Source organism: Planococcus citri, chromosome 4 (genome assembly GCF_950023065.1).
Source record: "Planococcus citri chromosome 4, ihPlaCitr1.1, whole genome shotgun sequence".
Taxonomy (NCBI): Eukaryota; Metazoa; Arthropoda; class Insecta; order Hemiptera; family Pseudococcidae; genus Planococcus; species Planococcus citri.
In genome coordinates, this window is record NC_088680.1 from 57,912,134 (window position 1) to 57,928,906 (window position 16,773).

At 33.1% G+C, this 16,773-nt stretch overlaps 1 protein-coding gene across 2 annotated transcripts in view; it reads left to right on the forward strand.

The window, feature by feature from the left end:
- The window catches only part of Pino (Pinocchio), a 108,855-nt gene that overhangs the window by 60,425 nt on the left and 31,657 nt on the right, over positions 1 to 16,773 (forward strand). The window contains exon 3 of one of the 2 annotated variants that reach the window (XM_065359839.1): positions 11,703 to 11,750. The exons of the other annotated variant lie outside the window; for it this stretch is intronic. Coding sequence (XP_065215911.1) covers positions 11,703 to 11,750 — 48 coding nt within the window. The remainder of the gene's footprint in view (positions 1 to 11,702; positions 11,751 to 16,773) is intronic. 2 annotated transcript variants of the gene reach the window in all.

The window sequence follows — 16,773 nt, forward strand, 5'->3', positions numbered from 1 at the left end:
CGTGCTTAGAAAAGTTTTCGCTCGTAAGGATTCTATTAAATGAAAATAAAAATGGTTGGGTTCTCGAAACTCTCGTACGTATTTTGAAGTGAAAAAATTATCGTACGGTTCATTCAATCCATTATTCATCGTCCCATTGAGAACGAATAGTTTTTGAAACTATGGTGTAATTTTTAACCCACTATATACGATGCTCGGAAGCCTTTGCTTAGTTCGCTGAGATTCGTGCAGTATTAAAATGCTTTATTGCGGTTTAATATATAAAAGGTTGATGTGACCTTAAACGTGGGTTCGCTGATGTACCCAGTACCCACACTTTCGTATAATTAAAGAAGAAATCGCGGATATCGTGGGTGTTTATCCTTCCTTTTTGTTCGCGTGAGTATCGTGCATCTCAGTCAGAGCTCCCAGATTAGGGGAAATTTCACGATGCATGGCCAATTAAGCATGGTACAAAGAGATACGCCATTCTTATCGAAAAAGGTATATGTACGATGTACATTTGTGTTGTATGTACTCGTATTTTACTGCGAAATCACGTTATTCGCGTGGTGTCTAATTAGTTTAATAAGCGATTGTGTTTAGACTTTCACGCATCTTAACACGATCGCAGCTTCAGGTGTACGAATGTTTCAACAGGTTGATGTATTTGTATTCAGGGTCAATAATACGTAGCTTCGAATGATCGGATCGATGGTGGCGAGATTGTGACGCAGCTGTGATCAGCTGCGATGGATGTTGTACATTGTCGTGTGCGAATTTCGAAGAATTTTGAAATATTTCCATATCGTGCAGCCTGATTTTATCCGAATGATCTTGAAAAGTGATTCAGAATAGCGTTAATGCCATTTTCACGCATTTCGTTGGTCGTAAAATTGTCATCTTACTAAATTCTACGAATTCCAGTACACGATGCATTTGATTGAATTTTCGTACGTTGTGGGTAATTTTATCGATTGGCACGAGATTTCTAATACATACGATCGTATTATTTGTATATATACTTTCTCTTTCTATAAATGAAAATATCATTTACGACGTATGTATCTGATATCTAATACACGAAAATGGCACATACGTACAAATCTCTTACCTAGTTATAAGATAATGCGACGATATTTACTCTTATACCTACTTACCTATAGGTTATAATCGATCTCGAATGCTCAAGCGTGTACAACATTTGAAGGCCAATTGTTGCTAAATCAGTGCGGTAATTTTTGACTCATCTTGTGACGTATGTACGCGAGTATAAAGTGACACTCCATAGTTCATAAATAACAGATTCACTAACTCGATAAAAGAATACAATTGTGATAATGGCGAAAGCGAATTTAATTTTCAAGTCGTATTATACTTACGATGAAAGTATTCGTAATCTATAGGTCTACAGGGTGTCCCAAAACGCCTGTCATGTCACATTGCCCCCTGTTTAAAGTTCAATTGTGTTGCTGCGATAAAATAATGCTTAGTCTTTGAAAATTATAAAACAAATCGAAATTTGAGATGGTAAAAGTATTGTCAACTCCCTCCTCTCTCCCCCCCCCCAAAAAAATTGGAAAAACCATGCGTAAAGTAATGACCCCTCTCTTTTTTCTACAAAAAAGTCGTGAAGTTTTTACAGAATGCCTCTCCAATGGAAAATAGAAAAAAATGGGGATTGATGAAGGTATTTTTGACCTCCCTCCCCCTCCCTCCCTCCCTCCCTCTGAAAAAATTTCGGAATGTCCGTAGACATTGAAAAAGCGAAAAATTGACTTGTATGTAGAACGTTGAACCCCCTCCCCCCCAAAAAAGTCGTCAAGTGTTTAAAAAATGTCCTTCTGAAGTCTCGCTTATAATTTTCAACATTTCTTCAAAATATTGTTATAGGATGGTGATTTTTTTTCAATTTCTAAATAGGTACGTAAGCTAAATACTTTTCAAATTCGATTTTCTCAGTTTTAGAAAAAGTATCTACTATTTGTTTCATTGTTCAAATTTACATTTTTTTTTCATTCATTGATGAAAAATTTTCAATTTTTTGGCACATCTTTTAAAATTTAAAACCATAATTTTTTACTTTTTGTTTTACAAATTTTTGAAATTTTTTTCTCATCTCGTAGGAAGAGAGAAGAAGGAGGGAGGGCAAAATTTTCATAAAATTGGGGAAATGATGTTTTTTTATGACATTTGTTTTCAATTTAATTCTTCTTTTGGCGAGTGGAGGTGGAATAAAGGGGGATAAAAACATTGGAAGGAATAATTATTCAGAACATATTTTTGTTTTTTGTTTTTTTTTTCATTTTTTCATTGCTTGAATGAAAATTTACAGTGTTTTGTGTTCATTATGGAGCCTTTTTTGGTCAATTTTTCTCTCAAGTGGAAATTTTTTTTTTTTCATTCGAGTTTTTATTTTCATTTTCCACTCTTTTCTTTTTTTTTGACGAGTAAAGAACTTTTTCTGGCAATATTTTTGAATTTAAACATTTTTTTTCCTAATGGTTTCCAATTTTTTTTAGATTTTTTTTGCATTTATTATACTTTTTCAATTTTGAATAATTATTCAAAAAACGACTCCATCTGAATTTTGCATCCTGATTTGTGTATTAATTTTTTTAAATGGTCCAATTTCTTTTTCTTTTTTGTTTTGATTTTGACTTTTGAAACGAGTTCTTTCGATTTTTTCCTATATTTGACGTCATTGGCCTTTGGATGCATTTACGTGAAGGAAGAGGGTGCATTTTTTTCAAATTGTTGCCTTTTAGTGAAACTACCCAACTTTATAAACTCATAATTCCCAAACGACAATACATACTTGGAAAAAATCTGCTTGCGAATCCAGAAAGGAAGTTCGGTGAATATTTACATTTTTTTTTGAAAATTTTTCAAAAGTTGGTGTAAATTTTTTCATGAAAAACTCAACTTTTAACTTAATAAAAAAGCTATTTGGGGCTCCATTTAAAAGTATGAAAATATCAGCTCTTATGTTTTTTTAGGTACCTATCAAAAAAATTATTATTGGCAAATAAAAATTTATTGCTTGTGTTTTCAATGACTCCAAGTTCGAATATCAGCTCATTTTTGAGACCCCCCCCCTCCGTTCTCAGAACTTAATTGCAAGTTTCAGTTTTGTTTTGTTTTTTTGGTACGTTCAGTGAATTTTACTTTTGAAGATTTTTAGAAATTAATTTAAATGATGACTTTTGGATTATTTTGCCAAAATCATTATTTTTGGATCTTGTTTGTACAGTATCATCTTGAAGTGTCCCCTCAAATTCAGTAAATACTTCAGTCCGTTTTCAAACCATTTTGTGAACCATGGTTGATTGTTTTGTATTTTAAATACAAATTAAAACTCATTTGTAGGACGGCTGAATTTTTTTTTTAAATTCCTAAAAGTATGTTGAAAGTCGGCGAGAGGCGAAGGTTTGAAATTATTTTAAATAAAAAAAATCATTCTTCAAGTTTTTATAAAATTGGATCAAAAGTTCCTTCTGATTTTTTCGCCCAGACTTTTTCAGCTTCTTATCACTTTCACATTTCAGTCAGAATTGAACTAAAAAATTTCCATTTCGTAAATCCTCGCAGAAAATTCAATTCAAAAGGAACGAGGTATTGAATTTTATCGCCAAAGGGTAGTGAGAGCTTATACTCGTACAAGGCCAACCAACAGTAGTTTCGCAACACCTTTTACATATAGGGCAGTACGACTGTATACGAGAGTCCATTTTGTGATGTATTGTACATTCTGCGATACAGATACCGCTTGATTAAGTAGGATAATATATTAAAATGCTAATATTTCGCCTTACTTTCCGCATTGATTAGCATTTCGCTCTTTGAAACGAAGTTTTTTTGTGCGGTTGACCGTGATGGTGAACTCGCCCGTGGTGTTTTATTCGCCCAAGAGATGCATAAACTACACTATATATACTGGTACTGGAAAAATGTACCAGTTATGTAATCCACGTAATACTCGTACTGGGTGCATTTTTATTTAATACTCGTGTACCTACCTTTCTGTTGATTTGTGTAAGTATGACTTTTTACATCCACGTATATCCTCCGCAAGATAATTATTACGATGTTTTGTCCCGTCTCGTATACTTACTCCTCTTTGGTACTGGTTCGTTCTGGTTTTTATGTTTTTATTACGAGCTTTTTTTTTTCTTCTTCTTCTTTGTAAAACATTGACCGTATCCTACTTGAAATCTTATTGACCTCTTAAATCGTCGAATGAAGTTTTTTCCCTCTTCAACCTTGTCGATTATAGATTGGAATCGAATGATTTAGTGAATTAATGCGTCGTCGTCGCTTGGCTGATTTATGTGGTATGGGTTTTATATTCGATTCGCAGAATGTGGTTTAAAAATGGAAGGTAAATAACGAAAGGAGTTTTTTTCTTGTCGAGGGTTGACGGTGATGGTTGAAAGTTGCGGGTTGAAACTGCAACTCGACGTTTATAAGCATGTTAAATTCTAAGCTGTGATTTTACAAACGAAATATTCCTGCGTAAATATTTGAGATAGCTTTAGCTACGTAGGTACGATGTTAACGAAGATGAAAAATGTTTATGAATGAAGCCGGGAAAATATTTGTTTTGGATGGAATTTCACCTTGACATGGAAATTCTCGAATATATTTCGTATTCAGCTTTTATTTTTCGGTCATTTACTTTACCTGCTTGCTCTTATACGTGTGTGAAAGCTGCGTTGGAATTTTGTTGTCGTTTGATAGTTTCGAGTGTTTTTTCCTCCAAATTTTGAAATTATTTTTTTGTGTTTTTTTTTTTAGAATTTTTTGACTTTGAAAAATGAATTATTTTTAAATTTTTGAAGATTTTCTGCAATTAGATCGAAAATATGGTTGGATTTAATGAAAAGTTATTATTATTGGACACAAGTGCACTTCTCCCTCAATTTTTTTCCCCATCATTCACGAAAAATAATTTGAACCAATTTTAATGCATCGTAATTGATTTTCTTTCAAATAACAAATGATATTTAGGTAATTTTTCAAATTTTTCTCTCCATTTTTTTCCTTTAAAGAAAACGTGATATTTTACGAATAAAGATATGGAGGTTAGCCAAATTTTACGTATCTTTTCTCCTGTGAAAACCTCGTTGACATTTTTGTAAAATTCAATCACTGCGGGAAACTTTAAATTTTACTCGTTTCTCAAAATTTTTCTTTCCTTTCAATGTCAGAGAAAAAAATAAATTACGTTCAAAAATTCTTTCAACTGTTCCAACCGAGAAAACCGATCGTAAAAAAATTTCAAGCGCGATTTTTCGAATTGAATTTTTCCATACGCGTGTAGCCTCCATTTGTGTCAATTTTTTCATCGTAAATTCGAAGAAAAATTTTCCATTCGTCAACTCAACAATGCTCGTAGTTGGCTGGCAATACATAGTAAGGTCGATAGTTCACCTAGTACCATTTGATTATAGTTCAGCGATGCTGCGCCTGTTGTAACCATAGGCCAAGTATACGAGCTCTAGGAAGGGCCAGAGGAGGAGCAGAAAGACACACAGAGATGGGACAACGATTCACTTTACTTATATATTACTTAACAATACACAATTTGTTATTTAACAACGGTAGTAACTGTACGTCTACGTATACGGTATATGTACCTAACATTTACGTACTTGTGACGCAAACCGTGCACCCGCCGGTACCACCGCCATTAATCTCGACCGAATGTCGATTTGTTGTCGAAAAAAAAAATATATTCGATAATTTTCAAAGTCATACGTGCGTGTAAATGAATTCGTACTTACGTATTTAGTATGCAAAACGGCAATACGGTGAGGTTTTCAGTCGTCGTCGACTGATTGCGCCTGTGTTTAAACAGATAGTACATAAAATACAAGCTGGAAATGACGTTATAGTATGTGCGAGTAACGAGTGTTTCCATTTCCAATTCCAATGAAAATACTCGTAATATTCCAACCATTGACGTACATTTAACCATTTAAGAAAGGAGTACACTTATACGTGAGTGTGAAGTTAAATTACTTACAGATTGATTTCTATACGATGAGTGCAGGTATTCTATGTATCTCTCTATCGTCTGATTACTAGTAATACGTATGTTTCCATTTCTGCGAGTAAGGCCTGTGTCGTGCGAGGAAAAAAATATGATGAAAGTGGTTTATCCCGTCATTTATGTACGCATACCAGTTAATGGAATCGTATTCGTAAACGATGCATTCTTACGTGCTGATGTCGTCTGCGTAATCTGTATCTTTACCTGGTAATGAGAGCACAAGTCGACGACGTATTGTCGTATATACTTATTGATATCGATTAACTGCGTGTAATGCACGTAATGCTGATTCAGCATGTTGCAGATCTTGTCTAGACGACATCGACCCTTTCGATGGAATAATAATATTGAAAAGTAATCAGTTTTTGTTACCTACGTTTTCTTGGGTTTTGAAACAATGAGTTTCGTGAGAAATTTATAAAACAGAAAATTTTTCAAAACTTGGTTCTGGTCTTTATAAATTGCTTATTATGGGTTTAAGGGGAGTAGATCAGGGTGTCTTAACAGGTACAAGTACTGTAAAAGTACTGCATTGAAATCCTCGGTACTGCAAGTACTGCAAAGTACTGCATTTTGCCTGAAAAGTACTGTATTTTTTCTCAGAATCATTGATTTAAAATTTTTTAAAAACCTCAAAATGAATTAATTGGTGAAAATTTGAAGAAAAAAAATGTTCATTTTGTACCTCAAAAGATGGCAACACCTGTTAAATTAATACTTGTAAAAATTTTATCGACAAATTCCAACCGGTTCAAAAAATTTTTTTTCTGGGTGGGGGGGGGGTCGGTGTAAGCTGGATAAATAAAAATAAGGTAATGCAAAACGTACTGTAAAAGTACTGCATTTCTTCGGAGAAATTTTGTTAGACACCCTGTAGATACGTGAAAAACTGCATTTCAATACTCTCATAATGATACTTTGCAACCTCCTGAACTCTTTGGCTGCTCATATTAAAATCAGGGGGTTATTTGTGAATGCAAAAAATCAAAAATCAGGATATCAATGATCATATCGAATGTCTAAATTGTATATTCTCCACCCCTTCGGCCCCTCCTGCACCCTTTGACAGCTCATATTGGAATCAGAAAGCTATTTGTGAATGCAAAAAAGTCGAAAACCAAGGTATCAAATATCGATTTTTTTCAATTTTATGGAATATTGATACATTAATTTTTTGAATCTTGAAGTTTATGAAAATTTTCTCGTAAACATCCCTCGATCCTCTCTTTCTTCCTTGTCCTTCTCAGTTTCTCGTATAACTTCACGTGGACTAAATTATAGAATCAATCCTGCTCCAATTTATAAAAAAAATCACTTTTTTTTTACATTTTTCAAGTGCAGGAGTTGAAGGGAGAAATTCATGTTTTTCATCTCCCAAAAAAAAAAACGTTTCCAAGGTATAAAAATACTTTCTGAAATTCCTGAAAATGGAGAAATTTGAGGTAAAACAAGAACTGTATTTTTAATCTCTCGGTAATTCATGAAAAATTTTAATTTTTTTCGACATTTTACTTGAAAATTTAATTTTTTTTTGGCTTAATTTGGCGAAAACAGTTCTATGAATTTTGTCTGAAAAAACAGGTTTCTTTATCGAAATAAATACCTACCTTTTTTTTCAAGATTTCAGAATTTCATCGTTTCCATAATTAAATTTGTAATTTTAATTCTGACACATATTATTGTATTGAGCCAGGATTTCTCAAGAATAGTGAGGTGGAGGGGTAGGGGGGTAAGAGGTACAAAGAAGATTTTCAAGTATCAAAAAGATGGAATTTTTTGATGTTTTTTTTCAAAATTATTCATTTTGTATGATTTTTTTATAAATTGAAAATCGGCGGGGGGATTGAACTTGCTCTACAAAAAAGTGTGTCAAAGAGATGTGAATGTCTGGATTTTCTTTCTTAAAAATTATTTCATATTAGAATTTGAAATTTTACCCCCCCCCCCCCCTTTCTTTCCCTTTTTGTTGAAAATTTTTAAACATTTTCTAGTATAATGGAATATGATTTAGTCATTTTTGATTTTTTTGGTTTCAAATTTGAAAAAGTTGGCACTGGAAGGAGGGGGGGGGGGTCGGGTAATTATGAAACTCATTATTACTCGTACTTGGACTTTAGTCTCAAAATATTTGTTTTTGAACTTCCTAATTCGGATTTTTTGGGGTTATTTTTTTCGGGAAATTGGACCAAGCTGAAGAAAGGGATAGGGAAGGGAAGGGAAGGGAAGGGAAGGGAAGGGGATGACTAAAATTTTTCTGCAAATAAAGCATAAGATTAATTTTTTCTGAAGTGAAAAAAAAAACTAAAAAGTGAAAAAAAAATTTCAAATAGATCAGTAGATTGAAAAAACTGAATACAACCAACTTACCTATCTACTTTTTAATTCAAATTTTTCTCAATTTGCCAAGATGCTGAGGTACTTTTTAATGTTATCATCCCCTCCTTTCCCCGTTTCTTCTCTAATTATTCAACTTAATCTACCAAGATATTTAAAGAATACTTTATGCAATGTTTCAACTGAAATGAAAAATGCACCACTATAAGTGGTTAAAAAAAAAATTAATGTAATTCTTTTTGATTACCCAAGTATTTTATTTTATTTTATTTATTTTTTTTTGAAATTAATGTTCACAATATTTCCTTAAAATATCAGAAAATTGAAGAATTTTGATTACGAAATAACTTAATGAAATTAACTAAATTTCGAAATTAGTTCTTTTAAAAATAAATATAATCCAACATAATTTTTTCTAATTTTTTTTTCAATTTATAAATTTGTGGAGTCCTGCAAGGCACTTAGATTTACTATAGGTCATCAAAGTCATCAAAAAGTTTTCCTTTTGGCCAAAAATTCAACGCAAATGCTAAAAATTGCTCAAATATTCTCAAAATTGAATGATAATTTGTCAACGATGCAGAGAATACATTATTATAAAAATTATTGTTGAATTGACCTCAAAATGCCATAAAAATTGTTGAAATTGCCTGAAAATTGATGGAACATTGTGTAAAAATTGAGCAAAATCTTGCAAAATGCTCAGATATAGAAAAAAAAATAGTACTTATTAATTTTTGAGAGGAAATGTGAGTTATATGAAAAAAATGAAGAAAACCAAAATTATAGAGTTTTGAATTTTCCTACCGAGGAGTGCAATCAATTTTTTTGGGGGTTTATTTTCGACTTATTCCATTAAAAATCAGTAAGCTAAATTTTCTCAAACGACCCCCCCTTTTTTTTGAGTCTTATATACGGACCACCCTGTACATTTTCATAACTATCCACTATCCAGACACCATTGATAAGTATAATCGAGTCAATAAGATAATGGCGTGTTTTCACGATACGGTAGGTTAATCCAAACGATACTTACGGGTGGCCAGACAAGTGTACCTATTCGTAAGGCAGGCATATTCGATGTACACATAGACGAGTGTTTATTTGGGTTGCAATAGCATGCCAAGGATTTTATGGCGTTGGCAGAAAGTGCGTAGTGTATAGTAATAGTACAAGTTTGCGTGTAATTTGTTAATTAGTCTTCATCGGTAAACTGGTATCGTCGATTGATGGTGTTGTACTCGTCGTCGTCGTAGTTGTGCTGGAGCTTATGTAATTGACGGTGTCGTTTGCCAGGATATGGTCTCATTTGTAAATAAGAAAAAAAACACACCGTTTAGGCTTCGTCTGATTATAGTCGAGTGACAACTTTCTACATAGACGATCTGATGGGCTGTGTTGTGTGCTGGCTGGGTGGCTGAATCAGTCATGCACACAATCATTCGCCAAGATGAGATGACGAAAAACTACGTAAATTCACGATGATTCACAGGATCTTACTACTCGTATAATAATACGAATCCTTCGAACGCTTTCACCTTTTTCTTTTTCTATACTGTGGATGAAATTTTACGATGTTGGCAACTGCGAGATCGATCCTGGTTTATTTTTTCTTCTCGCTAATGAGTAATGTTACCTTCTTCGAAATACTCTCGTATTTATTTACTTTACTCTTACGTTTAATATATATTTTTTTGGCAGTGATTGGTCGTCATTTACGTACACCCTACGATTACGCGAACGCAGCAATTAAATGCTAGCGATGTTTTCGTCTCCTTTTTTTTTCGCACACTATTTATAAAACACGCGTCGCTTCGTTTCGCGTATCTAATTTTAATGGGTCGCTAAGGGCCAATGAAATTCGGACCGGATGGCAGGCAAGCTGGGATTATTTTGATCGCGCAGTTCAGTTCATTTGCCCCGCATGCGACACGACCGACCCGACGACGTCTTCTTCAATCGCGTAATTTTAACACGTTTCAATGATTTTCGTGAGACATTCGGGTTCCTAGCTACGTATGTATTTTTTCACACATCAGACTACTTGTCGTCGCGATCATTTTGATCAAATGCCAACAAAAATGCGCCGCACAGAGACGGAGAGGAATGAAATTTAAATGGCGATTAATTCTTGTAATTCACACTCGTATATCTTATTGCAAACTGGTATACCTAGTTGAGTACGATACTTGAGAAATCCTTTCCATGGAGTGATACGGGAAACCGGGAAATTGAGTATCTTATATCGATTCCGCGAATAACAATACCTTACATCACAACACTTATTGTACGGAAAATTCTCACTATGGTACCGGTTCCCTCCACTCTCTTCCCTCACCTCACCTCACTTTACATTTTTAAAAACCCGATAATATAGGCTTAGTACGAGTAGGTTCGTCGAAATGAATTTTCATCGAGCTAAATTCGTCGAAAATTGCGACACGAGTCGAATTTGTACCTACGAGTGAATTTTAAACGATCGAAAAACGCGATATGCATTTGTGATCGAGATGGCGAATATTGTCTTCTCGTCGCCGGGTTGTAAATATTGTGCTAATTTACGACCCGGTCTCGTCAGGTATTGTAGTTTGTAATTTAATTTAACACGTGTTATTATTATGGTTTGTGATTTGCCAATATGTCGAACTCGTAACCGAGTGTGACCTTATCAGGGTAACCTTTTTGACTCGCGAGAAATCCGTTGTTTTTATACGACAACGATGATCGCTGAATGTATAAAGAGGAATAAAGAAGAGGATTTTTTGATTACCTAGAGTTAAGCTGGTCGGATTTTTTATTATTGCTGATACCATTGAGAGGCACCGAATTGAAATTATTGATAAACAATTTAATAATATTGTTTTGATCCGAAATTCGATTATATTATAGATACACACCTGAAAGTTCTTCTTTTCAAAATTATTGTTCATAAAGTTTTAATTTTTTAAGACGCAGAAATTTTTGACTCCAGTCTTAGAAATTTTGTCTTGAAAATTTTGAATTGAAAGTTTGATTTTTGAACTTTAATGTTGGGTTCTAGAGAATTTGAGGTGTGAAAATTGTGCAAAAATATTCAAAATAAAAATTTTGTAATTTGGATTAAAAGAAGAGTGTCGAGGGGGTGCCAGGGAGGGTTTGATTGATGCACAAAATTTTCTAATATGCAGAACAGAACTGAGAATCAATACTTTGAGTTATAGAAAAGATTGTCCCTTTATTTCCATCTCTTCAGGGACCCATTTTGGGGTCAAATAACCCTCTTTATTAATTGTAAGTCAACTTGAAAATTTTTAAGTACCAACTAATGGATTATTTTTTCTTTTTTCTGTTTCAGGTGAGTACTCAATTTTTACCATGGAGATAGGATGGAAAATGGTGATGAGTAAGTTTTCTAATGCCTACCCTTGAATAAGTGTAATTGGAAATGCCAGCGGTTTTAAAATAACCCCCCTTCCCCTCCATTCACAACAACGAGCTATTGACATCCAATATGAACATGGAAAATTCAAAATATGCTACATATTTTAACGTTCTCTCTAAAAAAAAAAATGAACTCGTGGAAAAATTATAATTGTCTGTTTTTAACAAAAATCGAAATTTCTCAAAGAATTTTGGGAATTTGGGATCCGAGGCAAATGTTTCCTTTGTTCTCTTTTTCGGGGAACAGCTGAAAATATTTTCCCAAACTAGTTTCAAAATTGAGTGGATGTCAAAAAAAGAAATGTTATAAAAGTGACGAAATTGTTTCGAAAACATTTTAAAATACAATTTAAAAAAGTATTCAAACTTTGAACAATTTTTTAAAAATTGACTAATTTTTTTAAGAATTGACTAATTTTTTGAAGAATTGGCCAATTTTTTGAAGAATTGACCAATTTTTTTAAAAATTGACTAATTTTTTAAGAATTGACCAATTTTTTAGAAATGTGATTGAATTTGATAAAAGTTACGTAAACGTTGCAAAATCGTTGAAATATTAAAAATAGCTCAAAAATTGTTCTAGAATTCATGAAAATTGATTCAATTCGTTCGAAAATGGTTGAAAATACTCGTATAATTACCTAAAGTGTCATGAAAATGTTGAAACCGTCAGTAATGTAAAAGGCTCAAAATGTCGTAAAAAGTGGTTAAATTCTGTAAAAACTGTTCGAAATAGTGTAAAAGTTGATGAAACATTTAAAATATTGCAAAAATGATTCCCAAGTTTCTCAAATCAACGAGTTTGTTTTGAAAATTATGTACTTGAAATGTGACCAAAATTATTATAAAAAAATATTTCAATGTTGCAAAAAAAAACTCGAATTGGAGTAAAAATTGATTATATCGCGCAAAAGTCGGTTTGGATGTGATAAAAGTTTCAAAAATATTGAAAATACTGCGATTTATTGTTCAAAAATTTCAGAAAAGTAATGAAAGTGTTTCAAAAATTGTCTCAAATGCGATTAAAATGTGGGAGAAATGTTCAAATTGTTGCGAAAATGATCCCAATAACAGCATAAAAATTGATCAAATTGTCTGAAAATTATTTTAAATACTACTTGAAAGTTATTGAAACATATTTAAAATATTGAAAAAATTATCCAATTAATTTTAAATAAAGTTGCTTAAAATGTTTTCAAATTGCTATGAAAATGTTCAAAATTAAATGATTGCAAAACTGGCTCAAAATGACGTGAAAATCGATCAAATTGTATAAAAATATTTCGAAATGACTTAAAAGTTGTTAAAACATTAACGTGATTACAAAATTTGTTCAAAACTTGTGAAAATTAATTAAATTGCTTCAACTTGTTTAATACATATAAAGTGTATGATAATTTTTTCAAAGTTCTCCAAAATCTTGACCAATTTTGGGCTCAAAAATTTTCAAAATTTTATTGCTGTAAATACCTTTTTATTGAGGTATTTTAAAAATTTCAACTCATTTTGATGGGTTGTATACAATTTTTCCAAAAATCTTGAAAATCATGATCCAATTTTGGGGCCCAAAATTCTTTAAAATTGTTCAAAATACCTTTTCTTTGAAATATTTTAATTTCTTGCAAAATTTTAATTCATTTTGCTTGGTTGTATGAAATTTTTTTCAAATTTTCTGAAAGTCGTGACCCAGTTTTGGAGTTGAAAATTCTTCAAAAATGCTCCAAACACATTTTCGTCAAAATGTTTCAATTTCTCGTAAAATTTTAACCCATTTTGATGGGTCGTGTGACACTTTTTCAAAAATCCCAAAAATCATGATCCAATTTTGGGGCTCGAAATGTTCAAAAATGCTCAAAAAAAATGTTCGTTGTAATGTTCGTAATTCTCAAAATTTTTTGGGTTTGAGCCATTTCAAAAATTGGTGGTTTATATGCTCCACTTCCGATTGTGCTAGGTACTGTAAAAATCCAAAATACGTTTTTTTCTGACTTTTCAGACCCTACAAAAATCCAATTTAATTATTTGTGCTGAAAAGAAGTCAAGTCAGCCAAATTTGATTTCTAGACCACTTTTTGTCAATTGATTCATAAACTGCCTTCATTCAACTGCTTCATATCCCAAGTTGAGGCATTTTTGAAAAAATTCCAACTAGTTAGCGGTTTGAAAATCGTACAAAATCGAGGAATACATAATTTACTTTTGTCCTTCATTCGAAACGTTAATTTTTTCACATCTTTTGATGAGCTTTTCTCGTGCGGAAAACCTTGTACACGTAATAATCTCTCAGAATCAATTAATAAAATGTATGTCAATGAGAAAATCACGTCTTCTAAATACGCTTTACCAGTCGACTTACGAAGAACGCTTGAATTTAAGCAGAAATTTACCATTTATGCGCAAAACTCGCATCACGTACATGTGCACGACGAATATTTTAGTAAGCTTAATGGTGTCTTAAACGACACGATAAATTAAGCCAATAATAATAACAACAACGTCTAAAATGTCGAATTGAATTTCGCACAAACATACAACTAGAAGATTCTAAAACTTTCCAGAACAAACCGCTTGACACAACCTACAACATCGAGCTCTAGTACGTCCAATGTATTTGTAATTATTCAAATTAACGCTCATTAGCGTATAATTTCTCCAAAGTACACGATTCTAAAAAATCCCTCTCGACGTGGTTTTTGATGGCTGTGTGATGACTGGGACGATGGATGGCGACGTATAGGTATATTAGGTACCTATATATAATACCTATAGTAATAATACTCGATCGATCACACATTACTTACAGGTCACGGTCGCATGCTTCGATAATAATCCTTGTTTGATCGATGTATAATTCAGTTCACGTTTTAATAATGCTACCTTTTTACCCCTCTCTTTGTTGTTGCTGTTTTTTTTTGTAATATGAGTTATATGTGTATTAAATAACACGGTGCCGATCATATAAAAGGTATTTCCTCGGTTTTGCGCGATCATAATATGTACAATATATAATATTTTTGTACGTGTATCTCTGTATTATAGTCTGTGTAAACGTAGGTAGACGTACACTGATGAAGACTGATTCAGGGGGGCATGTGCATTCCGAAAAAGGTTACCGAACGTACATTATAATTATATAATTACTCGTCAACGAAGGTGAAAGATTGAAGCTACCAGGGTAAACCGCCTGCTACTTTTTATTCCCAATTCAAGGCTAGGTTACGATCATCTTTTTCACTTCTCTCTCAGTCTTCTCTCACTGAATTTGTGACGCTCTGTCGGATGGAAGTAGGTACTCGTAAAAATTATAAAAGCATCTTCTAAAAATACTCATCGATAAGTAGGGGATTTCATTCATCTATATGAGATTCGATCTATTCTCGCTGATATTATAGGATCAGTGGGATAGAAATATTTCAAGTTCAATTCTTCCGGAAGAAATTAATCGCGAGATCGATTAAAACAGAACAATTAATTATGGCAAATTCGACCACACATCGAAAGATAAAGGTTACCACCTTGAAATGCACAAGGGGATAGCAGTCTAAATCTGATTGGGCTGGTTAATCAATCATACCTATTATTGAAATCGTCACCAAAATTAACCCATTAAATTGTACCGAGGACCCCCCTCCTTTAAAGGAAAAAAAAATTCCAAAAATTATGCTCGAAATATAACGCGAGCAATATACGCGATTTCTAAATTACTTCCGCACGAGATTTTTTCCATCCAGTACGTTGACGAGCTCCATCCTCATTTATTATTAATTCAATCAACCCGACTGACACACCTCACGTAATCCCACTCTATACCTCTACATTCTAGGTCACCGAAATTTTTATAAAAAATTACCCATGTCCACCATCCATTAGGCTGTCTTGATGTTACATTCTTTAATAAATGAACATCCACATATTTTATTCACCTACACTCCTTTTACAGACACAACAAAGCTCAGCAACCAATTCTCTAAAAGCGTTCACCCTTTTACCAAGATAACATCTAGTCACCCGGAAGACGTTAATTGGCTCGGTAATTGATTACAAGCCGACGGAAAAGTGTAGGTATGGTCGCAAAATGAAGTAATTATCGCGAAAAAGGAAAATAAAGGAAACTGTACAAATCACCTCTAGAGATTGAGACTTCATATTATTCTATAAAGCTATTAAAACTTTCCTATTGTATAAAAAATTCATAAAGGAATATTTTCGTATAATGAATTTCACCAGCCAAAAGGATATTCGAGACTTCCTTCTTATCATCTGAGACGAATTTTCTCTTTGTAGACGACGACCTACGATGACAAAGCATTGTATAATTTACGCTGCTGCGAGAATTTTATAAGCCATAAATTCGATATAATGGTAGATTAAACGAGACGAAAATGAAAAGATAATAGAGCCAATAAAGCTATAACATGGCTTTTGGATGATGATCAAAAAAATAGAAGAGAAGCTGTGAAAATGATCCTTTGAACTTGATAGAAAATTTTCTCGTTTCTAACTCTAGGCATTTCCATGCTTTCTTCCCCTGTTCCTTGATTCATTCAATTTCATTGAGTAATCGGATACTCTCAAAGCTGTAGGCATCTTGGAAGAAATATATTCACTCGAGTGTGGCTGGGCCCTTGAACTTTTGATGAAATTCACTGATAAATACTTGCCTACTGTGGTGTGAAAATAACGTATGCGTGGGCAGACTTGAGAAAATTACAGCAATTTGAACTTTTGGTTTTGAAAATCAACGTCACACGTCATTTTCAGTGTTAAGGTAATTTTACCATATTTTGAGGGTGCTGAGGGGGGGGGTGAGAACTCGGGTGGGATGAGACGAAAAAAATCTCCATTTTTTTAGTTTCAAAATTGGAGTCAATTTTTGGGATGCTTCACTCCCTTCCTCCACCCAATATGTCCTGTGAAGTTGAAATTATTCTCTGAAATTTATTTTTTACGTATTTTTTTGGCTTTTGTGTCAACGAAATTAAAAT